This window comes from Phalacrocorax aristotelis, chromosome 1 (assembly GCF_949628215.1).
Source record: "Phalacrocorax aristotelis chromosome 1, bGulAri2.1, whole genome shotgun sequence".
In the NCBI taxonomy this organism is placed as follows: Eukaryota; Metazoa; Chordata; class Aves; order Suliformes; family Phalacrocoracidae; genus Phalacrocorax; species Phalacrocorax aristotelis.
Genome location: NC_134276.1, coordinates 193,044,947 through 193,072,665, shown reverse-complemented (window position 1 = coordinate 193,072,665; position 27,719 = coordinate 193,044,947). Strand labels below are relative to the sequence as shown.

Sequence of the window (27,719 nt, the reverse complement as noted above, 5' to 3'; positions counted from 1 at the left end):
TAAATGCAGCACGTCCTCACTTTATTCTATAAAGAAGTATGAAACAGAAGGGATTTTGTTATTTTAGGAGTCATGTATCCTCTACAATTTTTTTTCTGTTCTAAAGAGCTGTCTCGACAATAGCATAGCAGTGACCACTGCAAGTCACTTACTGATTGAAAGAATTTGGTCCTGAGGCAGATGATTCACTGAAGACCTCAGTTATAAGTAGAAGTTTGCTTATAGCTTCCTTCATGTTGTTGAAGGCTTGTTGGGGAGAACTGCTTTTGAAGAATATCTCAAAAAACCTTTTCAGCTGTGAAAGAGATTACACATTTTTTAACATCTACAGAAAATCAGTGCTTATGATTGTAAACTAAAAGGCTGGTAAAAGTAGAAATTGCCTTAGAATGTAAACTTCAGTTCTTATTCATTTGCCCAGTAAAGAAAAGAGGCATTAAAAGCTCCATGCAGCATACTGGTTGAGAAGGACTTTTTTCTTTTTTTTTTTCACAAATAAGTATATAAGAAACAAGCTGTATTAATGGTTTTACAAAATATTGCTCACAGTCTGAGCTTACTTTGATAAAACCTTTTGCTGTCAACTAGTTCCAGACAACAGAAACCACAAACATTTATTTCTTCAGCAGTAGGCAATAGCACACTCAAAGTAAAAGCTTTTTCTCTTGTTAACATACTGTGCTAAGGGCTATCCCACTTGACCTTGACTATGAATCCTTACCCCAGGTCAACAAGCTTTAAATAGAATATAAAAGAGAGATGTTGAAAAAAACGATCGGCCACCACAGCCTGTGTTTTGACTGGACTCTTGCACATCCTGAGCATTTTAGACTCATGAATCCTCCCAGAGGCATATTCTCTGACATGCATAATGCTGTCCTCTCCATTTCTTTCATCACTCATGATAATTCACCCATTTATCACTTCAGACAGTGATACAGCAAAACAGAGCTGGAGAAACAGAGCCCCAATGAAGAATGGGACACAGGCAGGTTTTGCTGCATCAGTTGTCTGTGCTAAGAAAGGGCCTGCCTTTGAACCACATTATCAATTGCACAGAATCCAATTAATGTCTGAACTGTGTGAACCTATTAGATAATTTAGTAGGACTATATTACCAGATATATTTATATAGCATAAAAGCACTGTCTTCAGAGATAAAAACACATAAAATATACACAAAACATGTTTTGTATTGATATTCAGAAAAAAATATTCTGATTATTTCTAGGAATTTCACTACTAAATTGACTTAGAAATGCAATTATATGTTTCCTATTATCACCTATCCTACATGACCCACTAGGGTAACATGACTGAAGCACACACAGTTCTGTAGACAACCCCACTGAGGACTGATGTGGTTGGCATCTCTCTAGCTGCCTTTGACTACAGTCATGATCCAGTATTCATTGCAAATGGGTTAACAAAGCTTCATCTTTAGCAGAAGTCCGTAACAAGGCTTAATATGATATTTTGGGTCTAAAACATGATCACAGAATCACAAAACCACAGAACGGTTGAGCTTGGCAGGGAACTCTGGAGGTCATCTTGGCCAGACCCTTGTTCAAACAGGGATACCTCAAGCCACATACACAGGACTATGTGTAGACAGCTTTTGAGTATCTCCAAGGATGGAGACTCCACAACCTTCCTGGGCAACCTGTGACAGTGCTCGGTCACCCTCACAGCAAAAAAGTGTTTCCTGATGTTCAGACGGAACCTCCTGCTTTTCAGTTTGTGCCCATCACCTCTTGTCCTGACACTGGGCACCACTGAAAAGAGCCAAACTCTGTTTTCTTCACAGCCTCTGTTCAGACATCTGTACACATTGATGAGATCCCCCTGAGCCTTCTCTTCTCCAGGCTAAACAGTCCCAGCTCTTTCAGCCTTTCCTCATATGTGAGGTCTTCCAGTCTTTTAATGACTTTAGTGGCCCTTCGCTGGACTCTATGCAGTATCTCCACATTCCTCTTGTACTGGGGAGTCCACGACTGGACACAACACTCCAGGTGTGGCCTTGCGAGTGCTGTATGGAGGGGAAGGGTCACCTCCCTCTACTCGCTGGCAACACTCCTCCTAATGCAGCCCGGGATACCATTTGCCTTCTTTACCACAAAGGCACATTGCTGGCTCATGGTCAACTTGGTGCTCATCAGGACCCCCAGGTCCTTTTCTGCAAAGCTGCTTTCCAACTGGTCAGCCCCCAGCATGTACTGGCACATGGGGCTGCTCCTCCCCAGGTGCAGGACTTTGCACTTCCCCTTGTTGAACTGCGTGAGGTTCCTGTGAGGCCATTTCTCCAGTCTGTCGAGGTCCCTTTGGACGGCAGCACAACCCTCGGCTGTATCAGCCACTCCTCCCAGTTTTGTGTCATTAGAGGGTACGCTCTGTCCCAACACTGAGACATTTAATGAAGATGTTGAACAGGAAAGGACCCAGTAGGGACCACTGGGGTACACTGCCAGTTACTGGTGGTGCATTAGGACGCATTCACTGTGCTGACACCAGATCTCCTTACAACGTACGTCTGTGCACTCTAGTCCACAAAATTTTCTAGACAGTGTTGGAGCCTCCCCTTGTGAGCGTGAATACTGCCAAGCATGCTGGTCTGCATTGGCATGGATGAATGCCTTTCAGTTTCTTCAGGCAGCGTATTGCAGTTACATGTAATAACTTTCCGTTTTCCTTTAAAAAGGATACCGTATCACTACCTAGAGCCAGCCATGGGAAATACTTGAGTATGCAACTAATGCTGATCCTCCTTTGATTTTTGCTCTCTTCGATTCCAGTAACTCCATTCTGTTGTTCTGGTAAATAACTGGTGGGTAGGAAGTTGGTTTGCTTGTCTTCCTGTTCTTATCACCTCTGGTTTTATTCTAACAAGTGGTTCTCTCTTCCCAAGCTTTACTGACTAAAAGAAACATGTCACATGTGGAGGTCCGGGCTGAAGGTTTGCAATGCCTGGGACCCTTTCTCCTGTTTCTGATAAAACTATATGTCAGTAGGAAAAAAAGTTACAACAGTATATATGACTAGTATATATCACTAAAGTTATAAAATTAGACCTCTGACTGCCAGAAAATTGCAAAGTAAAGGTTGCACATATAGCCTCAACTCTGCCCTTTGGATATTTGCATCATGTTGAAATCTCGAATTACATCACAATGTATTTTTATGCTGTAGAAAGTTTTCCATGTACTGCAATTCCATGAGTCTCTAAGGCAAAAGAACTGCTATTTAGAAAGAGATTATGCAGATCCTCAGATCACACTCCATTTCATTGCCACAACAGGCTGAGAGGGGTTCTGTGTTTCCTGAAGTCTAAGATCACCAAAGGTGTGTTTCTCCCACAGAGGACTACAAAGATTAAGAACAAGAAGCTGCACATATTTGAAATCATGTCTGATTTATATTCATCTCTGAATGAAATTGTCCCATTTCTGTTCCTTGTTCAGGCCAAAACCTGTTAATTAAACTGTGCATGAGAAATAAAAAATTTAAAACGAAGACTCATCTCACCAAGGTGGGACTACATGGTGGTTCTTCAGCTGACTTTGACAACTATTTCCAGCATCTCTGCCAGATCCTGTACATCACTCATGTTCCTGCTGCACTGGTTTGCGCCTTTTCTTTAGTTTCCTAAATCTGCAGTGGGTATTGAGGGGCCAAGTGAGAAGCTGTGCTGTTTTGCTGTGCAGGGAAGATAAGGAGTTGCAGAATTTTCCAGTTAAAGGTGGGAGTTATTGGAAGGAAGGGAAAGCAGGATAGAAAAAGCCCCATTAGCTCATTTGCTCCTCACCATAAATCAACCCCTAAGCTCCTCAACACAAAGGATAACCAATGCATATATTTCTAGTCAGAATTAGTGAAAGACAGGCTGATTTGCCCTATTTGCACTCACAGACTACTGTTGGCTATAATAGCAAACTGTTTCCAGCACAAGAGGCATTAAAATAAAACTGGCTTCTCCAGTGAACTGCATCTTAGTTACAGCCCTCCTTTGCCAGACTAGGAAAGAGACAGTGCTCAACAGGTCCTCGTTAGGGAATATCAGGTTTTAGGGCAATGTTTATTCTACGCCAATGGCTGAAAATAAATATGTAGTCACTCTGTTTTAGGACCAATAGAGACAAGAGACAAATACTTCAGGTTAAATTCCAATTAATGAAAAAAGTCCTATTCAAACCACTTCAGGTTAGGTTTGACTCCTACGGATTCTACAGGACTCTCAGCAACCGGTAGGGAAAATGTAGGGTATATGGCTTAGGGGTGACAAAGTGTGAAAACCTGCTGCAACCTCAGGTTCTTCTGAGTGCACCCAACAAAGATCTATAAATACCTGTGTTCAGCTGCAAAATATCAAAGTCACTGAGTTGAGGGTTACTTCAGGTGATCACCACTGATGCTTGTTCTCCCACCTTCAGATGAAACAGACTACCTGTTCAGCAAGATTCAATCTCATTGGCTGAGTGTGATTAAAAGCAGCATTGAATAGTAAAAAACAGGACAGAATGGGAAAAACTGGTGGCAATCACAGGAATTTAGTCTGGGAGAAAGCTGACCTCTGGCTGGCAAATTTTTAAGCAGAGGAATAGGGATTAAATTTTAGTGGGCTGTAAAAATGCAGACATGCACCAATATGTTGTACAATGACACCATTGTATACAGAATCACAAGACTTCTCAGGTGCTTGAAGGCATTCATCCACATGCTGGATGCATAAAGTTGGAGGCGTGTTCCACCTATTTATGTAATGCCTTTCAGAAAACGTGCAAATGCAGTCAAATTACATGGATCAAGCACACATTTTCTCTAATGGCAGAATGAACTAAAAATATTCTTAAGATTGATTTTAACTCATTGACCTTTTGCTCACTGATAACTACTTTTGCTTTAGGATAAGCCACTGGAAAAAAAAATTGGCTAACTCATTATTAATTTTACAATGCTTTTTCTCTACCCGCTTTGACATCCGCTTTTTAAAATCTGCAGTCATTAAAACAAGGTTTATGATCTTGGTGACACGGATATCTTTGGCTCCTTAGAAAGACACTGACCTATCAGTTAAAGGTCCGACACACTGAAAAAAATGCAATGCAATTTAATTGACAAAGGAATTCTGATTTGCAAGCTTTATGCACAGACTCATGGACACTCAGAGAAAGCGGAAGAGTGTGTGCCATCTGCAGGGCTGGATGCTATGGTGACTGAGGTAGTTCCCTTGAGAGGATTTTCCTCTGGCAATTTTTCTGTAAGTGGATTTCTTGAGACAGATGCCGGGGCAGCCTGGGGCAGCTAGCTGAATGGTCAGCTGAGGATTTTGCTGCGGAAGAGTATAAATTGATTTAGACAGCCATCTCCCAGCCCCTTCTACCTCCACCCCTTGTTTTAAGGGACCTGTTCAGAGTGTGTCGAGCAGCAGACACAGCCAGACACTGTGTGCACTGCATTGTATACCAACGCTCCACAGAAGATATACATTAATTTTACTGTAATTAAAAAAAATGTAGTGAACCTTCTGGGATTGCCTTCTAGCTCAGTCCCAGCACAGTCTTCCCTCCTGATGAGACAAGAAAGATTTTCCTTGACTAACCTTAGGAGTGGCGATAAAGGCAAAATTATAATGCCTATTTTCACTGCATTTATAGGCTTTGTGTTGATTGTAATAGGTGTTCAGAGGCACAGCTCATGTGAAGAAAATTCCCTCAGGTGTCAAAATCTGTAGAGGAATCCCACCTTACAACACTACATGGCTTATGACTCTGTACAAGTTAAGCGTCTAAGTTCCTTTTATACCTCACTGCAGAATACAGACACTTCAAGAGCATGATTTATGCCATCCTAAGGTAGACATCTCAAAATGGTGACATTAATTGCAGTCTAAAACTGCTCTGTTCCTCCAGTGACTGTACAGAGAATATAAATGAGACACTGAAGACAGGTAGGAGATATACCATCAGAGTGGTCACACAGCCCACCCATGGACAACAAAATCTGTATGCTTGGAATATACAGAACTGTCTGGGAGAATATTTGTCCCAAACTTACCATTAGACAGAGGAAGGCAACCATCAGTGATGTTAAAGAGTAACCAGAAAATGACAAATTGACTTTTGAAACAAGGAAGGAGTCATCTTGGGAAATAATGTAAAAGCAGCATGAAATTTTGCAGCGTGGGGAGAGACTTTGGGGTGGAAACAGCAGCAGTCAAAACCTGGTCAGGCAGTGCCAGAAGTCATCACAGCTTCTGCCTAGACTGCAGGGATGAGTAGGGTATAAGGATGGGCACGGGTCCCACGTGGGTACAGTAAGAGCTGGAGCCCCCACTTCTCCGAGCAGAGGTACACGCAAGAAGTGAAGCTGCACCCCAGGAAAGTGGGGCTGTGTTTGTAACCTGTGCTGCTTATGAGATAGGGTGTGGGTAAATGTGGGTGTGACTTTACCTTCAGGGGGTATTTATAGAAAGATGTTTAGAAATGTGCAATGTTTATTAACATTTTTTAAGTGTCTGGTATCATGGTTTACCTGTTCTGTTACCGACATTGATAGTGAGTGTATTATTGCTACTGGTTGCCAGTTAATTACATATCATCAATTAGCCACTTCTATCCTGGTTTTGGTTAAATAATGTGAACCTGTCAATTTTTTCCTGCAACAGTATCTCACCTTTGGAGGTGTTGCTGAGCTCTGAACTTACCCAGGAGTCAAGAAGACAGAAAATAAGAGGTCGTTTGGGCTACTGAGTAATTCAGTGTAATTTTGAGGTTTACATTTTGGATTTGGTGCATCATACTTTACAGGATTTGTATGAATACATTTTGAAAGGACCTTGCTGGCTTCTAGTTGTAGCCTTTGAAACTAGATAGCAAACAAAGTTATCAGAATCATATCTGAGAGCAAGGTTTACGTCTGAGGACCAAAGCATGACCCTTGAAGAAATGACCCTTTCTGAAGTAATGAAGGGTGTCCTCTCCAGATTGTTCTGCTATGCATCAGAACTGTTGAAGTCTTTCTGATGAATTGGATCTGGAGGATCTCAAAAGACTTAAGGTAATTGCCTCTCCTTGAAAATAGCTGCAGATGTTTTCACTTGAATCAATTCAATGAATCTCTGATAACTTTCAGTATAGGCTCTGTACTCTCGGTTAATTTTTGTACATTCATTCTTCTACTGGGTCAATATTTGGTGAAGTTTCTTCACCAAGCCCAAATACTTTTGGGTGTAAGTAGCGTTTATAGATACAAAAATACTTCATTACACACAAACAAGAATCTCTTTGACTAAACATATGGAGGTATCTAAATATCTAAGGTGTCTGCAAGAATACAGACTGATTCCACACAGAAGACCAGAAGAAACATATTTTGCAATGAAGCTATTTCCTATATTGTCTGCTCGCACAGGCAGACATCTCCACTGATCACAGTATATAGAAAAAGTCCTAAGACATGTAATGGGAGAACAATGTACCTGTAATCAAAACAATGGTTCCAGGATACTTCACAGAGAAAACAGTGCAGTAATTTATCATAAGTTTATAGTGTTAGCTCTAGGTAGGTCTGTTTATTCCACCCCCGATTTATTGTTACAATGTGCCATTTCTCTGCAGCTATAATGCAGCACTTGATGAAGGGGGAAGCCGCAGTACTATTCAGCTATTTTATACAGTAGATTTGCCACTTATGTATATTTTTTATTTACATAAAACTTTTTAAAGAGATGTTATTTAATAGCTCAGAACAAAAAGAATTCTTGTCCCTTTTATAACTATTTCCACGGAGGAGAAAAGGCCATCTGAGAAAGGTTTCCTCTACAGGTCTGAAGCAACCACTAAATTAGGTCTTTTGAGACTGAACTAAGAATGGTTTCCCAACCCAGCGTCAACTTCTTAGTGGAAAAGTGAAGGTGATTTACTAACAGTATTTCCCAGTTCTCTGTGAGCAGGAAAAGTGGATCAGCTTGACTAAGGGAAGCTGGAAAGCAAAAAGGGAAAGATGAGAAGAATCAGGATAACGGGAGGTCAGTTTGGGAAAGTTGGGCGCCACCGAGAGGCATGTTTACAGAGCTGCCTGGATTGAACAGCCAGAGTGAGAGGATCTGTGGTCCAGGAGAAAAGCAGAGAGCTAAGGGCCTGGATAACAGTGTAAAGACTTACTTACAACATATCCAAATGTTGTAAAGAATAATTAGTCTAGATCTCTTACTACCTAAACTGAGATGTTCATAAAGAGAAGAGCAGAAAAGAACTCCAGGAAAAATTTTAACTTTATTTGTGCACTGCATGTCTGATTGGCACAGACATGGAGAAGGTAAAGAAGGAAGAATTAGTCATTCTTTCTCTTAAGACAAAAATTAGGGATATGAAATTAAGTAATCAGGTAAAAGCTTGAAAGCAAACAAATATTTGTTCTCAGGCAACACTTAAATAATCTGTAAAGTCTCATTGCCCTAAGAAGTTGGGAATACCAAAAGCATTAATGGACTGAAAAATCTAGTAGAGAATTGCATGCCATAAAAGTCTGCTGGAGCTTATTAACCATAAAGATATATAATCTGCTTCCAGTTTTGTGTGTCTTGCCTTGCAGGTTACCAGAAATAGCTATAGTCTACCTAAGGATGAGCACCACTATGTGCTTTTCTTGTTACGCAGTGTCGTGATGCTTTCTTGTCTGGTTGTTGCCAGAAACAGAATATGAGACTAAGCATGTCTTTGATCACCCCCAGTCTAGACAGACTTTCATTCTTATATCAGTGAAAAGAGAAATGATAGGGCTCTGGATGCTATGAGGACAGAGAACAGAGATGGCACTTTTGTTATGGTCAGCTTCCCAGGAAGGGGAGCATTAGAGCATTTGATTCTCTACACAGGCTACTTGCAAGAACAGTGGAATGCATATGCTAAGTTCTTACAAAACCTAATGAACAAACTTAATTTTATTCCCGAATAACCCTGAGATCGAATTGATTAAGACTTGATGTTAATTTTCTTTTGTATTTGCTCCTGCTAGTGATGGGTCAAGAATATGGAATTCAAAAATAAAACACAGGGAAAAAAATCCCGAGCCTTTCTGCTGTTTCTAACCATTTTGTTCTTTATCCGCGAGTATGTTTGCATTCTATTTCACGTTACCTGTGGCTATTACTTGAAGCAGTATCAAAACTGGCCACTTGAGGGCAATACTGCAACCTAATACTGCAGCCAAACACTGCTTTTTCAGTGTTCGGCTCTAAGACAGACTTCCACGTCATATTAAAAGCTGTATTTCCTGGGTAGGTAAGGGTCCAGTTTAATTTGCATGTATGTTAAGTTTAAAAAATATTTCTCTTTAGTCGAGTTTCCAAATGCTTAATACACAGAGAGAGAATGTCAGCAATAGTTATAGTGCTTTATACCACAGCAAGATTAACAGCCAACTGCTTTAATAAATTATGTCTGTTTTACTGCACAGCTGGAAAATCACTGAAGAGCATAGTTTCAGCTGAGGGTATCGAGGGTTATGCAAGCACACCAGTCAAGGAATTCAAATCCAGGAGACACCTGACTGTCCATTTTGGATGAGCAACGGGACAGTGCACCAGAGTGGGGGCTGTGCAAAGCTGCCAATAGCACAGCAGAGCCTTCCCAGCTGACACAGGACGTGGCACCACTAAAGTCTATGAAAGTGCATCCCTTCGTTAAGAACTGGGACCAGGATGGGAAAGGTTAATGGCAGGGCAAAGAAAGCACTTCACAGTGTGTTAAACCTTGAGATAATTAATCATACATGACTGTTTCGCACACCAGTTTCTATAAACCAGGAAATTATTCAGGGGCCAGCCCTCTGCTCAATACACATGCATAATGTCGATTAACATGAAGGGAATTATTGCATACATTGACAGAGACCCATCCCTTAATTGGTACCATATGCAAAATAGAAAGCTTCTATTTTATTATTAATTTTTCAAAGCACAGATGGTCTAAATAAGGGTTTTCCAAATTTCCTCAGGGAAATAAGGCTATTATGCAAGTCTCATATTAAAACATTTGTGTGGCAGAAAGCCATTCTCTCCCCTGCATTTCCTGCATTTTCCCAACCAGGGCTCAAACGTAGAGTCGCAATTTTGCCACTCCTTGACTACGCACAAAATCCTCATGCCAGCACAGCATTTAGCTTCCTTTGCCTTCTGAACTGAGATACTGAAATATGTATAATCCAGAGAAAACCTGGCAGCTGGTGAGCAAAACACACTTGAACTCTTCCTGAACTGCCATTTGGCCAATGCTTATTCACGGAGTCATTTGGAAGCCTTGCCACTATGATTAGGATAAGTAAGTCTGAGTTGTAAAAATCATTTATAGTAGTTTACTAACAAAGGAGCAGTGGGCAACGCAGTATTACTTAATTCATGAAACTTCTGTTTTTTCTTTACACAGTTTATCTTAACCATTTGATATCACCTGGTACCCCATCTACAATCTTCTTAAAAAATCTCTCTTCCTTTTATACCACATTCTGGTGACTTCTAGCAATCATAGAGGGTTGTTGTATGTAGGATATAAAATTTTACACTTAACGCAGTAAGTTCATGATAGTAACGTTGTAACCAAATTAACATGAATTGTGGATCAATTTCTCATCAACAGTTTAATTAATATTTAATAATAGTTTAATTACACTGGTATGAGAAAATTTGCTGACCAGAGGCTACATGCACTGAGGAGGTCTCTGAATCATTGTGCAACATTACTGAAAGCAGTGCATCTATGACGGCAATGCAGCAAGTTAAATCTATTCTCATCTGTTCACTTAAAAAAAATAATTGAGTCAGCTGCTCTTGGGGAAAAACAAACCAAACACCAGGAAATTTTTCCAGACAAAAGTCTCCACTATAGGGATGTTCAGTGCCCAGCGACATCAAGGCGTATTCTGTCAATCAGCAGAAGGAGAGGTCTTAGAGATCCCTTCTGCCATTATTGGTTATTTACAGGTTGGAGCTTCACAATGTAACAAACAATTTCCCTTCCTACACAACAGAGTTGGCAGGAACTGAAAGCTTAGGAGCAGGTTCCTTGGCTGGTAAAAATATGCATAGCTTTGCTAGCTGCTTTGGGAGAGACCACTCTGCTGGCATTGTATGTCCCACTGGCAGGAAATGATGGCTCCATGACATTTGTGAGAGCCTTGATGTAATCTCATCCCAAAGGATATAAAAAACTGAATTCAAACCTTCTCCCAAGTATTGTTTTCTGACTTATGATCTCTTGTCTGGTGCCTCTGTAACAAACACAGAAGCCTCTCTATGATTCTCCCAGTAGCGGTCTCTGGCCTCTCCATGAATTCCCAGTGTCTCATTTCTCCTGGAGACTCCCTGACACCTCCCAGGTTCTGTATAGGACACACTGTTTATGCTGAGAGACAGTCTTATACACCCCACTTTCCATAATTTTGTTAATTTGCCTTTCAATCTATACATCAGTACATCATACTTTCTGTGGTGCTTATTTTTTGTTTATTTCTTCCCCTTTTGACAAGTCTGCCTAAAGCTGTAGACGATACAACACCACAGCAGCAGTAACTGGATTGGAACTACTGTAGATGAGCTGCTGCTTCTATCTATCACTTTTATTGCTTCTTCAGCTGCCAAAGTACTCTGTAAATGGTGGCTGGCACCCCAGCAGACTTCCCTCAGTGGGAATTATTTTACAGAGGCATATTGCAATTACTAATGACTACTAGCTTTTAAAGTAGTCCCTACTTCAGCTGCAATAGTGATGCTGCTGGACATTGTGCTATTTTAATAAACATAAACCAAAACTGAACCCTAAGGTTTGAAAGTGAGTGACCATTAGTCTTCCTAAATGAAAATAGAGAAAAACGGATGACAAAATAAAATAACTCCATGGGTTCCCATAGCTTCTGAGTGGGAAAGAAAAAGTAGTTTCATCTCACCTAATTTTGGCAATCTAGAATTTGGCATGTACTCTAAGAATGTCATAGCCCATGGAAGGAAGCAGACACTTTTAGCAGGAAACTAATTTCATTCCAAAATTAGTGTCTAAATTAGGTGGGATGATTTGTTCTCCAGAGGCGTCTGTTTCTCCAATAACCAGAATTAGATAATGAGCTTAGACTAGGCACTTTGAGAGAGCTAAAATTGTAGAACATACCAAATGGCTGGCATCATTGAGAGTCCTTGCAGTGACACCACACTACTCAGACTGATCCAAAGCCAAGACCTGCTCCTACCCCAAGAGGGCTACATAGGCAAAGTGCACCCATCCTCAGGTGGCTGCTGCAGGAGCTGATCTGTGTGACCTCAAGAAATCAGCTACTTTGTGACCTTATTCATTCAAAAGGAAAGGAGCAGCCACAGAACTGTAGTTCCTTCATGAAGAGCTGCCATGTTGCAAGCACTGTTCCTTGCTGAAAGGACAAAGGATGCTTGGAAGGCATGTTTGGAAATCCATAGGACTGCTGAGCAAACTAGGCATGGAGAGAAAGGGGTCTCTCCAGGCACTTGGAGATGTCCAGAATTAATCCAATGAAGGCACAGGTGAAACATCCTTCTTCATAAAACCTAGACGCCATGGGAGGCCCACCTGATTCATGGTATACTTCCTTCCCCTTATTTAGAATTGCCCTGACCTTCCTCCCTTCTGTTTTACGGCACCTAAAAAAGAAATCTAAACAAACCATTTTAAATATTTACTTTACTTTTTTACAACACTGTCAATATCCGACCAAAAGAGGTTACTGCGCGACAGCACCTCCACTGCTGTGCTTTACAGAAAACCTTGCAACTGCTGTCAAATGTCACCAATAAAAACGGGCTCTGAAGCAAGCAAATCCCAGGGCTCTTCATAACCCCCACTGCACAGGGCAACTCTTTTCTCCTTCATGAATCAAACCCCACTAATTCAGAGAAACAAAAGCTGTACATTAGGCGAATATTCATGTGTCAGCTGGAGACAGCAAATAAAGAAGGGGTAAAAGAGAAGAGAAATATTATCTGGTTTTCTGCCTCTGTACTTTGCCTGCAAGAGAAAAAAATTAAGAAATTAAATGCTTTACCTTTACAGAAAAGTGCTTCTTCTTGGGTGGATTCCAGACAGTGGCGGTTGAATGAATGAATGCCCGCAGAGGTGTTAAGGATGTCACAAGCACGTATGCTTTGATGATGACAGAAACATCTTGAGCTTTAAGGATGTCCTTGTGGTCTAGTGAAGCTGATACTTGATTCCTGGAAAGTAATAAGAAAACATAGCATTAATGAAGAAGTTCTGCAAATGAGGAAAATGAACTATAAGAAAATAGTGAAATAGTGAAATTAGTGGGAATAGGAAATTAGCCTTTCTACCCCGGTCCAAGTTAAACAACACAGTAGATTAAACCCAGCAAGCTGGAACAAAGCTTTATATCAAGACTTTTTCTGACTTTCAGTATTTTAAAATCTGAATTTCCAAACATAGAAAGTAACTATGTTAGGAGGGAGTTATGTTTGAGAGTACATATGGATAAATGCATTGCTGGCATGTTGTAATTGTTGCAAACCCAGGATGTTCAGAGTGGAGTTAACAACATTAAAGAAATCCAAGCAGATTAAATAACAGAAGTTCATAGTGCCAAATTTAGCAGGTACCCAAATTTAACACTGACACTTAGTGAATTCAGAAAAAATACTCAGACTATGGAAAGACTGCACTATTGCTAGCACTTTCTTCAATGTAATATAGGGACACAAACATGCGGTAGTGCATGCTTTCCCTAATGAAAGCCATGAACTATGATTCCAAATACTGTGAGTGACTATGACACCTAGAAATAACCCATAATAAATCAGCTAAACATAAAATAATTATGGAAGCTAATGTTGAGTAGGAAGTGACATGGCTTTCTAGATACTGGCCTACAGCTTCCATAATCCACACAAAAAGTATCAGCCATACAAACAAGATAGAAAAATAACAGACCCAAGGAAAAATGCTATTTAAAAGCTTATTACTTGCGGAAATCTGAGCTATCCTTGGACGTTTTCACAAATGTAGTTATTATTCTGCTTGTTAAAGTTTCTGAGTATTAATCTACCTTATAGCAAATGCAATGAGAAAATGACTATACAAATTATGAGTCTCTAAAACTGATTACTGGTAAAAGACACAGGGCTCTCCTCCCATTTCTGTGTAATCTTTGGCAATATGTGGCCTTTCCAGACCTCAATTTTGCTATCTGTTAAGGGATTCCAATAATATCTATCTTAAAGAGACCTTTTTCTCCCCTCTGCAGAATGGTAGGGCCTCAAAACATAAAGTTTGTGAGATACTGTAATATAGGAAACAGCACTTGGACAGCCAGTTCTCAAATATTTCTTAGCTCTTCACTTAAGAGTGGGTCTTTGTGCAAAGGAGTACATATGTGTGTCTGTAGCAGGGGCAAGGCAGGGATGGGAATTGGAAATAGCTCAGCTGCTATGAAACCTAAAAATTCAGGGGCGTCTCTGGGTCTGTATTTCTCTGTCTAGGTGTTTCAATGCCCTCAACATTAAGACTTAGCTGTTCACTCACAAGTTAAAGCTTGGCTAGTACAGAAAAAACATTATGCAAGTATAATTGATGCAATACATCCAAGTGCTACACCTGCTGTTGTCTCCTCTCTTGCTACATTCTGTGTCCCTGACTCCCAACTAAAAGCACAATGAAGCGCTTGCAGTTTCTGAGGGCGGGGTATCATTAGCTTACAGCTGTTTGCTCATGCTCTGCTTCCACCAGTACTGCAGATGGGCTGTACGTGTCCTGTCAGTGCTTTCGCCGCCCAGGGACATGTTGCTTACGGTGCTGGCCCTTGACAGCCCAGGCCGGCCGGTGCACTCTGGGGTGATGATTGGAAGCTGGAGGTCTGAAAAAGTGCCAACGGGATGAGATAGAGAGTCAGCAAAGCATTGAAAGCAGCAGTGGACTCCTGCTGTTAAGGGTAAAATGTGTAAAACACAATAGGTAGAGAGGAGCTACCAGCATCAGCTGAAAATGTAAAATAACAAATGCTGAGAGTATAATCCATCTTGGATCTGCTAGCAGAGAGCTTTACACTCACTAAGCAGCTCCTTCCAGCTGTACCAAACTCAGAGGCTTAGCTGCAACTCCCACTTTATAGGTGACTGCATGAGTGCTGCATACAAAAAGCATCCCTTTCCCCCCTTCTTCTAAACAGAAATCCTTTATTTCTAAATACAGAATATCAAAACTTTGATTCTCCCATAACCCTAATTAAAATTAATGGGGATAAAAATTTATTTGACTTAGGACCAAGGGACTTTGCCACTGTAATCACACAGACAGCTCAGTAAATAATCACACATCCTTGTTTCTAGGTTCACCGTTTAAGGCTACATTTTGTAGTTATCGAAATATGTGGGAGGCTTAGTTCTGCCACCGAATGCACTGGGAGCAGGACTGATGTACCAGAGTCCTCAAGATTACTGAGGCATGTGACTATTAATAGTAATCAAAATATTGTGATGTGAGATCAGTCAACGGGTGGTATGCATTTTCTGCTTTTATTGTGCTGATAAAAAGGCACAGAGCCCTTATATTATGTCATTATTTCATGTAGGGTCGTTTTCATTAACTCTAACACACCTCACATTTCAAGATCTTAAGTAATAGTCAGGGAAAAGTCAAGCTGTTCACATTATTCCCAAACCTTATTACTTATCTTTTTAATTACATACTGCATCGTGCTAATGCTATGAATGTATTTGTATAGCTTCCCTTTTAATGCATGCATTCTCCACTTTGGTGCATGAAATGAAAAATAAATCTGAAGTTGTATTTCTGGTGATGAGCTGTGAGCAGCCATTCAAGGAAAAGAACTATTAATTTTCATACAGATCCTGTTAAAATGACATCGTGATTGTCTATATTTATCAGGTGTTCATCAGATCAGCTCAGTTCAGCCTTCAACTCAACTGGGTTCTGAAATTAATCTGGTCCTTTGCCTCACATGCACCATTTAGCAGGACTAAAGGCTTTGCTAATCAAAAACAGACCCTTATTAATATAGTACCTCATGTTCAGATCATACTCTTATTGGCATCTTTGTGTTGTGTTACGCATTACAAGTGATTTGGGTTTTGTAAGTGACTACCTGTTTGCCGATGGTACAGAGGCAAAACAGACTCCTCTCTGCCTACTGGGCTGTGCAGTGATAACAGGAATAAGCCAGTAAACTGCCATTAAGTCATTTACCTATCAGACTTCCTTCTGAATATGCACAAGGAGAATAAACCAAGTGATATTTAGTCTATATCTGCCCTGTAAAGACACAATGGCATTTCACTATGGCAATTTCCACCCTGTAAAGAGACAATGGCATTTCACCATGGCAATTTGCAACGGCCCCACTGCAGCTACTCCTCTGCGTCATTTCAGTTATCTAACTGAAGTGCTTGTATTAGCAAAATAGTATTCTTAGGCTTTGTCTTTAGGCAATGGAGAGAGAGAGAGACCAGTCCTTGGAGCACTAAGAGAAATACAGGTTCTGAACTACTCTCTGAAACGGTCTGTGGTTTCACTGACTATGCAAGAAAACTAAGCTACTTATTCACGGCTGCAATCCCAGAGTGTTAAGTTTTGGGCCCCTCAGTACAAGAAGGACATTGAGGTGCTGGAACATGTCCAAAGAAGGGCAGCAAAGTTGGTGAATGGTCTAGAGAACAAGTCTGATGAGGAGCGGCTGAGGGAACCACGGTTGTTTAGTCTGGAGAAGTGGAGCCTGAGGGGAGACCTTATTGCTCTCTACAGCTACCTGAAAGGAGGTTGTAGCGAGGTGGGTGTTGGTCTCTTCTCCCTAGTAACAAGAGATAGAACAAGAGGAAATGTCCTCAAGCTGCACCAGGGGAAGTTTAGGTTGGATATTAGGAAAACCTTCTTCACCGAAAGGGTTGTCAGGCACTGGAACAGGCTGCCCAGGGAGGTGGTGGACTCTCCATCCCTGGAGGTATTTAAAAGAACGGTAGACATGGTGCTTGAGTATATGGTTTAGTGGTGGACTTAGCAGTGATAGGTTAGTGGTTGGACTCGATGATCTTAAGGGTCTTTTCCAATCCTAACCATTCTATGATTCTATGATCACACAACTTTGGCGTTCAGGCAAAACCAGAATTATTCAAATACATAAAGACCCTCCACAGTGCACAGATGACTTCACAGATCTTTTTCTGACTTATCCTCACATTGGTAAAAGGCAGGACATAGCCCTCTGCTGTTGCAACTATCTATGGAGTTACTGAGCAAAGCCCTGTTCGCCTGTATCCTGGCACTGTAGCGCATCCATCAGGAACAGCCCAGCATCGTAAGCCTCTAGAGTTCAAACCTCATAGCCTAGATCTTCAAACAGCAAGATACTGATCTGTTGAGCATGAGTGGGATCAAAGTCACAGAAAACCTAATGCAGCCCATGACAGCAATCCAAGCTAGCCCCTTGCCAATGCCACCTAGGGGGGCAGACCAGGGAGAGACACAGGTTGTCCTACCTTGATAGCTACAGCGCAGAGCTGAAAGGAGGCAGAACTGTGCTTCCAGAACAAGCTCCCTATAACATACACACCTTTTACATTAGGCCATAGCTATGTGACAACATTAACAGAACCATGCAAAGGACAACAATGACAGCACCTACCTTCTCAGCTGATCATCTGAAAGTCAAATTATGTCAAAGGTACACATTTTTTAGCAATTGCTTTAGTTAAAATGACCAGAATGTTGGGAAAAGGGAAATGCACAAAACAGAATTTTCTTATTTAAAATAAATCCAATATTTCACTGAAAATTAGAACTGGGCAGCAGAGAAGGGCTGTTCAGCTTGTTACTCAAGAGGAAGTAGAGAGTCTCTTTTCCTTTTTAAAACATTGTTTTAATTGTGTTGCTAAGGTAACAAGTAACCAATATGGTCTTAACTCACAAGGCAGAGTTTGAAAATAATGGTATGAGGCTTGTACCTATATTTAGTCCTCTTAAATGAGAGTTTGAACTGTTTTAGGGAAATAGAAAAGGCTACTTTGACATTAATATTTTTGTCTCTCCCCAGTGGACCATTTACGAGAGCTGGATATAACAAAAAAACAAACAAACACCAAAAACAGGTAGAGACAAATGAAAACACAGTGTCCTGAAGTTTTCAGACTATTAGGTAGAAGCTCCTTAGTATTGCCCTAAGTCATTGCAAAATGCCTCGACATAAAAAAAAAAAAACACAAAATGGAAAGCTGTCATCTCTTTAAGAAGTGAGGGTTAAACAAACTAGGGTGTTGCCAATTAGCACTGAGAATAAAAAAGGGACAATGCCCATAAATTATTCCTCATCCTATAGAACACACTGGTTGTATGGTGCCTTACACACCTCTGTGGGTTTGTGTTAGCATCCACGTGGGAGAGAGCCCATCACAAGATTCCTGAAAGAAGGAAAAAGGGGAGTGAGACTGTCACAAGGTGCTTGCTCCTTTGAGACGACACACAGCGTGTACACCATCAGACAGAGTTAATGAGGGAGTGACAGCCTCTCACTTTGTTAAATGTACACCTAGTAATCGATGAATACAATTATCATAATAATAAAGAGATGTCAGTAGCACTGAACTGCAGCACACTCAGCTCCATCAGTTCTCATGGCAACTCTTCACCTGCTCTTGCACTCAAAAGCAGTAACAGTGTTTATTAGAGCTGTAAATTTGTTAATCAACATTATCATCAATGAAAATTAGCCTGCAGTGCCTTTACTGTTTGCAGTAATTGCCATGTTTTTCCATCTTGAAATCACTCTACAAGCTGTTGTTAATTAACCAGTACTTTTGAAGTGCGTAAATAACATCAACATTTTATAATAGAAGAGGTGAGGCAGGCTCAGCAGTTGATATGCGTCAGGCAGCTTGGGAAACCAAGTTAGAAAGAGTGCTAGCATACTAGTGCCACGTCCAGATTAGATAACCTCTTTCAAAAATCCAGGTCTTAATATCAGTAATTTTTGTAGTAGATTCTAAAGATCAAAAGAAAAAAATAAAAAAGATATAAACTAGAAAAGAACATTTTTGCTTTTAAAGAGGCTATGCAGTAGTTGAAACGCTATACAAACTGCTGGTTTTCCTGAGGAGCAGCTGCAGATTTTGAAAGTACCTTTTGCTGCTGCCATTTGTGATGACTCAGTACAGCAAAGGCCAGATACCTGCTTTCACTTAAAAATAAAAAAACCTTAACTTCCTTGAAATTGTGGCTTGAAGAAGGCTTCTTATGCTGACGTCTCTGAAATGGTACCATTGAAAACACTAACAAACAGCACCACTTTTCTTCTGCCTAGGGTGTTCTCCACGATACCATTGGGCAAGGAAAAAAAACCACTACAAGTTCTCAGCTGAATTCACACATTAGCCCTCTAACCACAGCAACAGGTGAAACATAGATCTGGGACATAGGAACAGCTGTGGGGCACATGTGAAACGAAGGTATAAGATCCACCAAAGCAAGTCAACACCTCTAGATCAAAAAAGTTAAGCACTTTGTCGCATGAACTAGTAGTAGGTACTGTTCTGCCAACTGCAATCTCTCAAAGTACCACATAGTCAAACAGATCAGTTGACAGCGACAACTGGTATCTAATGCAGCAGCTACACTGACATCTAATGAGGCCTTTCAAGTATTTTACATGGCTATGACTTCTTGCTCCCTCTCCCCCCATCTCCGGCTCCTAAGGTATTTACTTGTCTTTGGGTCAGAGTTTTGAGATGTAACATGAGATTCAATGCATACACAATAAAGAATAGCTGATTTAAGAGTTACAACGTGTGACTGAGCAAAGGCTTTATGAATAGCTAGAAGTACATTTGGACAAATTAAGACTTCCTGGAGCAGAACCAGGTCAGTGTTGACATGACTGTGGCCATGTGAACTGGTGGTAAATGGAACGCTTAGGTTAACATGAACATCTGGTGATCCGCAAAGGTAAGGAATTCAGCAGGAGAAGACTCTACTGGTTGAACTAAGTGTGTAACACTCAATTGAAAGAAAAGGAAACAGAAGATGAATGAAAATATGTCCTCTTCTTTATCCTTCCTTTTATATTACCCTTTGATGTTACAAGGAGGGTTACAATATAGTTTTGTTTATTAAATTTTTGCACTTTGTTCAAGATCAAATAGGATATATTTTACACACTTCAAACATGGAGCAAGGAACGATTAATATTGCTGTCTGTGAGAACAAGGTTATTTTGTTTCTAAAGTGCCATTAACTGTCAGATTGGTTAGAAAGCAATTTCAAGAGCAACTGAGTCACCTTGGGAGTCCCTGGTTATACAATGAACCACAAAGCTAGTGATGGGATGAAACACAACTACTCTGGTGTTTCACAACACAACAGGTGCTGTGCTTTGTTCAGCACATTGTTCATTTCTTTCATAAAGGACGTTGTTAGCTCAGCACATTTGTACTTGCAGAGTTTCCATCCAATTGCTTTTCTTTCTAGCAGGAAAAACATCACTTTAAAACATGGAATTTCATTAATCCTGAAAGTATATAAGAGACTTTCCATCTGCATGGAAGCCTTCTGAATATCTTCCTAGATTTTCATAGTGGTGGTCTGTCTCTAGCAGGAGCCTGAATTCTCTCACGGAGGAAAAAAGGAGAATGATAGTCACCTCACATTGTTTCTCATCAGTTTCTGCAGCACAATATTCAGGAAGGACTGATAACAAGTCCTCTTTGTCAGCCTTGCAAGTTTGCTCTCTGACAGGGCATCCCCGTGAGTTAGAAGAACTTCATATTGCATCTTGTGCTGTGATCATCCATCTGCCTGACTGGTGTGGGTTCCTGGAGCACAAAGAGCTTATTTCTGATACAGACCGGGCAAGCTGCATTGCTACAACCTGGTCCTCTTCTAGTATTTACAGCTGGGCAATTTTCCAGCCTTTGTAGGTTGGAAAGGTGTGTTAAACAGCTGCAAAGATTGCTTCACATCAGGAGATACTTAAAAATCTTTCACAGAACCTTAGGCAGACTTCTGAGCACCTCCAGGACTAGGGGATTTTGATCAAAATAAAGCCTACTATCCACTACCTTTTGCTCAGTCATGTATGGCAACCTGCTCTAAGCAGCATAATCATTAAAATAATGAGAATTAAAAGCACCTTTTTTCATTTTTCAGTGTTGATTTTGGAGGAGAGATGATTTCACTTACTTGGATGATCTCCACTACTGCCACTACATGCCTTGAGGTCATTGCAGGCTTGTCACAGAAAGCAGACCTATTCCATTTAATTGCCTCCTGTTATCTATTTGACCTATTGGATGAAAAGACTCTGAAACAAAGATTAGTACTCTCCTATGGCTTACACATTATGATTTGAGGTTGCTAAAGAAAGAGAGAGAACCTTTAACACTCGGTTGTATAACCTATGCATTTAGAAAAGGGTTGTTGTGACACTCAAAGCAGATGCTGGATATTTGAAAGCAGCTAGGAAGACTAGGGGCGATCCTGGCACCCAGTGAAGTCCTGGCAAATTTTGCACTGATTTCACAGGAATATGGTTTCTTGCTTGATACATAACACTCCTGTGATAGTTTTGACATGTGTTAAAAGCTTCATTTGCGATGTGCACATTGCTGCAGGTTCAATATCCCACCCACTACTGACTGTTGATCTAGCTGTTCTTAAAAGGTTTTCATATTCAAAAATGCAGTGGTCCCTCCACTGGGATAGAGTTAGTTTTCCTCCTACTAGCTGGCATAGTGCTGTGTTTTGGATTTAGTATGAGAATAATGTTGATAACACACTGATGTTTTAGTTGTTGCTAAGTAGTGCTCACACTACTCAAGGACTTCTCAGCTTCCCATGCTCTGCCCAGGTGCACAAGAAGCTGGGAGGGAAGGGGGCACAGCCAGGACAGCTGATCCAAACTGGCCAAAGGGGTATTCCATATCATATGATGTCATGCCCAGTATATGAACTGGGGGAGTTGGCTGGGGGAAGCAGTGATCACAGCTTGGGGACTGGTGGTGTTGGTCAGCAGGTGGTGAGTGGTTGCAGCACTTGGGTTTTTTTCTCTGGATTTCACCTCTCTTTCTCTTGTTGTTTTCCTTTTCATTATATTATTATTATTACTACTACTACTTTATTTTCATTATTAAACTCTTTGTATCTCAACCCACTAGTTTTCTCACTTTTGTGCTTCCAATTCTCTCCCCCATCCCACTGGGGTGGGGGGAGTGAGCGAGCGGCTGTGTGGTGCTTAGGCCCTGACTGGGGCTAAACCACGGCACTCTGTAATATGGTTAATCTCAAAGGAATCCACCCCAAATATTTAGAATGGAGAAATTTCAAACTATTTTCATTTCTAGAAATTTAAACTATCTAAAATATGTTTAGTATAAAAAAAAGATGTTTATAATAAAGCAGATCTAGAGGGAAAGGATTTGAAACTGTGGGTTGGAACACACTGAAATTCATGCTAAAAACACCTGTGAAATTTCAGACTTATAAAGGCAAAATTATGATAGTGCATCATTTTGAAATGCATGTGTTGTTTATTTTACCCTTTAAAAACATCAGCAACTGCAGCTTCAGTTTAGATAAATAGTTTACCATGTTTTTACTTCTCTGTTGTGGCACGTGTGTGGAAAACAGTATTTATTAAATACAGGGTTTGCTTCTTCATTCCTAAAGCATCACCACAGTTAAAATATAGGGTTCTTTTTTTCAGTATTTTCTGGAAGGACTGCTTCTGTGTGCACCCTTCACACTAGAACTTAAATTTACAGATAAGCTACAAAACTCTGGAAAAAGCAACTCAGTGAAAGTGCTGGTTGACTGTTACGTGATTAGAGCCACAAGTACAATTCTGTGCCACTAACAGGGTAGAATATAGAATAGTATAGGCCAAGTAATTAAATTCATTTAGCTGATTTACTTCGTTTCAGTCTCCTCGTATTTGTTGTTATTACAGAAGTACATTTTGTCCTAGCTGAGATCTGACCCTGTTTTAAAACAAAGAAAATCCTGCCCCACATAGTTTATAATCAAATTAACTCAAAAGAATCAGGTGGTGATTTTACTGAGGCTCAAAAGAAATGTATGCCCCCTGTAAAGAAGCATGTTCCTGTCACAGAGGTGTTGAATTATTACACCAGAAAATATTGTTAATCTATAATTTCTCTCTTACATAGTGGCCCAGCTTTTCTTCCTCCCCCCACCTCATCACCCTTCCCACTGACTCTAGAGTAACACAGGGACTCTGGGGTCAGGCAGGGCAGATTTGTTAGGCAGGGGGAGAGGAAAGCTGGTGCAGAGTTAGGACCAGAGAGTAAACGTATCATATAGTGAGAGCACAGTCACACAGCTGGACTTGGCTCTCCCTCCCACCCAATTTCATTAGGATCGTGCCTATCCCAAGACATTCTGTGTGATTAATGCTGTTGGCCAGCCCAGCAGGTGACTACATGAGCACACAAGGCTGGGAGATGCTCATAAAGTCTCTGCACTAGTGACAGTAAAAAAAGAAACACAGTAAAAAGGCATACAGTAAAAGCATTACTTTAAAAAGAATTGGTGATATGGATGCATAGAGAAAACAGCTATGCATGGCACAGGCTAGGCCCTGGGAGTGGTGAAGCAAGACAAATGCTTATGTGGAAAGACAGACAGCATGGATTGCTTAGGGAACAGGAAAATCAGGGAGGCAATGCTATAAGCATTTCCACTTCTTTCCCAGACAAAACCTGTCAAAGAGAGTATTTGTGCATACATCAGAATGTCTTTCCTGTGCCCTAAACTGAGGCTGGGCACTTCTGCTCACATTGTGGACCTTAGTCCTCTCCATCTTTCAGCTGACAGTAGTTCCAGGAGGCAAACAAGCCCAGTTCTCAGCCCACCTGTGGTGGGATACCAAGTATGAACACCTGAAATCTCTTTGTCAGTCATTCTCCAAACTCAGAGAGCTTCTAGATTTGGGTTGTTTGCAGGAAGATTTCATTCACAGATCACTGCAACAGCTGCAGCTTTTGCTGATCTGAGCAATAAATGCCAGGAGCCTTCCTTGGTCATTCAATAGCCATACCTGAACTGCCTCATATCTGAAGTCCCATAGAGTGAGCAGGCACCTGCTTAAAAACTTGGCCAAATGCCCTGCAAAAGCAGGAGTGAAACGAATCTTCTCAGACTGAGCAGCAAGCACTAATCAGTACCTTCCATGTTGAATTTTAAGATCCGTTACCATTCTTATACCTCATCACAAACCTTCTGCAACATGTGCCCATCTTCCAGCAATTCCTTCTCTTACTCAATCCAGTTTATCCACACAACATCACATATTTTTTAACTTTTCGTTCCTCTAAACTCTTCTTCCACTCTGATTTTCCTAACCTTTTTTCTCTTTCCAGCTTCTCCCGTCTTCTAAAAAGCAGTTATGACTGTTATGTGCATAATTTTGCCTCCCATACAGATAGAACCAACCTGAATTTTCAGACTGACAAAAAGATTTTCCATTAAAGAGACAAAGCAAAGAAGCAAGCACTGACCTGATATTTTCTACAACTCATTTTCTTTCCTACACTGATACAACAGGGGTATGAGAAGGGGAATGCTCTCTTAAATACAAAACCTAGCAGGGTAAGAGTTCTACAACAACAAATAGAATAACATTTTTTTAAAATACCTTTACCCTTGTACCCACTGCTTATCAATATCAGCACTGTCATACCCACAGTAAATCCAGTGATCCATCCTCTCAGCCTCGCTGCCTGATATTTCTTTCCATGACTTAGTGTGTCTTTAATTAGATCACATAATTCTTAGAGAAGCAACTTTGTGTTTTCACTTTTACAGGAAATTGCTTGGCTCCTTGGGGGGCTGACTAAGTGACAAACCAACTGATCCTCTTCAACAGACACTGCAGAAGCCCCGTTGACTCAAACACACAAGAGTGAAAGCACGTGACTGATTTGAAAGGAAACAAACTCTTCTGTGGAGGAAATACTGATGAAAACTCTTCTCTTCCTGAATAATTTTGCAATTGAGGATCAAACAAATCCTAACAGTTGGAAACTATGCTGTTGCTGGAAAGAAAGGTCTGCTGGAGAATGCAAGCAAAAAAAGAAGCAGAAAGAGCTGGCTTTATCAGATGACTGGAAGGAGAGGAGAATATCTGAAATCTTGGCTCTAGAAGTTTGCTTTAACTTATGCATTTTTGTCTTCTTAACCTGAAATCAGATGTTTTACCCTTCTGATTCTAATTTCACCTTCTATGGGTGAATTTCACTCATAGCAAATGACGTCATGTATCCAGTGATACTGAGTGGGTTTCATTTCTGGGTTGAGACACATTGAAGTCTGGTCTATACAAAGATGACCCATTGTGTGCCACAGTCTAAGTTCCCACTCCTGTCAGTGGACGTCAGTGTAGTCTATACAGTCAGTGTGGGGCAGTTCAGCTAACCCTAAATTATGCTGAAAATAAATGTTGTTTCGGGCACTTCTGTTAATTTGGGGAGCTTATATACCAGGTGTTAAATTCAGGTATTCACATCTATTGCCATCTAGGACACCACAGGATATCCCCCTGAGCTTCCTGCTGCTAGACCAAAAAGGCTGTTTGACAGACAGAACACAAACAAAGGTTCTGTGCCAAATCTGCCTGTCCTACTGGGCATCCTGGACCCTCCATGGCATCTCATGTGCCATGAGACCTTTGTGTTGAGACAGCTACCTCAGCCCCTAGGCCCTGCTCATGTGCAGACACCTAGATTTAAGAGATCTTTTTTTTATTTTATATTTTTTATTTTAAAACACTGCAGCTAATTCAGGTTCAAAATCTTTTTTACTGATAACTGAAAAGGGAGAGGCGGGCCTTTTTCTATCTGTCAGTCCTTCAGCAGACTGCTGGGTAGGTAGGACTCAGAGCCCTGCTGCCAAGCACACATACTACCTTGATTTCAATGGGATTTTGGCATCAGTCAGAAGGGCTTTTTGCTTTGCCAAGAAAGCACTAGTAATATAAGTATGGAATAAGATGCTTACAAATGGCCTTCCCTAAAGAGGAGAAAACACCGAACAGCTTAACAGACCACATACACAAAGTGGCTTGTACCACATTTTATGGACACCAGTGAATATATGCATATTTAAAGGGGAAAGCTCTGTGTGTGGTGAGTACCTCTTGTGTTTGTGGTTTTGTGGTAGCAAAATAATAAAACCGCTGTGGTTGGCCTTTCTCCAAGTAGCAGAGCAAACCAATGTTTTTTAAAGGCAGACTGTTAAAATGTGAGTAGGAACTACCAATTCCTGAAGTCCTTGAAATTTTTAGAAATATCCTCAGCTTTGTCTGAAACTGGTACTATATCAGTATACTTTCTAATTCAGTTTCCAGTGCAAGGGAACCAAAGCACTAGGCATCACTGAAGACGTACTTAAAACTCAGCCAAAACAGACTATATCACTTACGTGGTGTAACATGACTTCACAATAAAGCACTCCCATGGGACCTGGTAGATGTTCCATATACTGCATGTTCCTTATGATCAGTTTTGGCAATTTGCTGCACCAGGAAAATGGAAGTGTCCAATTTAAACTGACCCTCAACATACAGTTCTTTAAGGGAAACACTTCACATAAGTTTTAAATATTGATCAATCTTTACATGAGACAGTAAAAAAAAATAAAAGGGAAAATATGTTATGCTTAGGTTAGGAACCACCTAACCTCAACTTTACTCAAGCATCCAAGTCAAGTATTTAATTGAAGCTACTTGTCTAGGCTCCATCTACAGGCAGTGGTGAGAGGTAATTGGGTATTAAGTACCTGCAGAGGGCAATTCAACACACCTATTTTAAAGATACAGTCTAGGATAAAATGACGTAGTGTTTAAAGGTGCCCCTGTCCCTCTGCTGGCTGAAGGGGAAGACTAGAATACTGCTGCAGAAGATACCTGACTTCTAAACTGTTAAATGAGATTAAATTAATCCTTTCCTTATGTGCTAAATATAGCATATATATAAATAAGGTGAAAAGAAAGAGAAGAGGAAGGGAAAGGAAAAGGGAAAGGGAAAGGGAAAAGGAATCAGATTGATCAATCTTGTATATTTGCCTGCAAACAAGGCTAAATACTAATGGAATAAGTGTGAGGTTGGTTGTTACTGGGTTATGAAAAAAAAAAAGACAAGATTTCTTATAAGCAAAGTTTATATAGGATAGATTATAAATCCAAAATAGCATTGATTTTGGATGTTTAGTGGTGTCACTGAGATAAGAAAGTGTCCCTCTGCAGTTTAAATAGACCTAATATGGTACACAGCAGTTTTTTCCAGTTTCTATTCAAAGTTGAATTTCACCCATAGTAAATTAGAATTCTCTGGCAACTGGCCCATAACCTTTAAACTTTTCTGGTTGATGATCTTAATACACAAAGACTTTTTATCAGTAAACTGTGTCTGGATGGGAACCAAACTCCGACTCCTACTTCTCCGTGCCACAACATTTTTGTAAAGCTGAACAAACATATTACACCAAACCCAGGGCTTTGAAATGTAAACACCAATACACTATATTAACATGAAACAGTCCAAAAATAAGACACTTATAGCCAAATTATTTCTGCAGTATGCAATGGCTAGACAATGCAATACTTTTACCTGAAAAGATACTGCATAACTGTAATTGTATTTAAGTGGCATCTGAAAAGGATTATCATCCTTGTTTCAT

The 27,719-nt window shown here is 40.5% G+C and overlaps 1 protein-coding gene across 5 annotated transcripts in view; it reads right to left on the bottom strand.

Annotated features, from left to right (window-relative positions):
• Positions 1 to 27,719, bottom strand: part of CPED1 (cadherin like and PC-esterase domain containing 1) — a 155,574-nt gene that overhangs the window by 89,815 nt on the left and 38,040 nt on the right. For all 5 annotated transcript variants that reach the window (XM_075081150.1, XM_075081148.1, XM_075081147.1 and 2 more), the window contains 3 exons: positions 14,724 to 14,880; positions 13,060 to 13,228; positions 153 to 295 (listed from right to left, as the gene is read on the bottom strand). In XM_075081150.1, the coding sequence (XP_074937251.1) occupies positions 153 to 295; positions 13,060 to 13,228; positions 14,724 to 14,880 (469 nt within the window). The remainder of the gene's footprint in view (positions 1 to 152; positions 296 to 13,059; positions 13,229 to 14,723; positions 14,881 to 27,719) is intronic.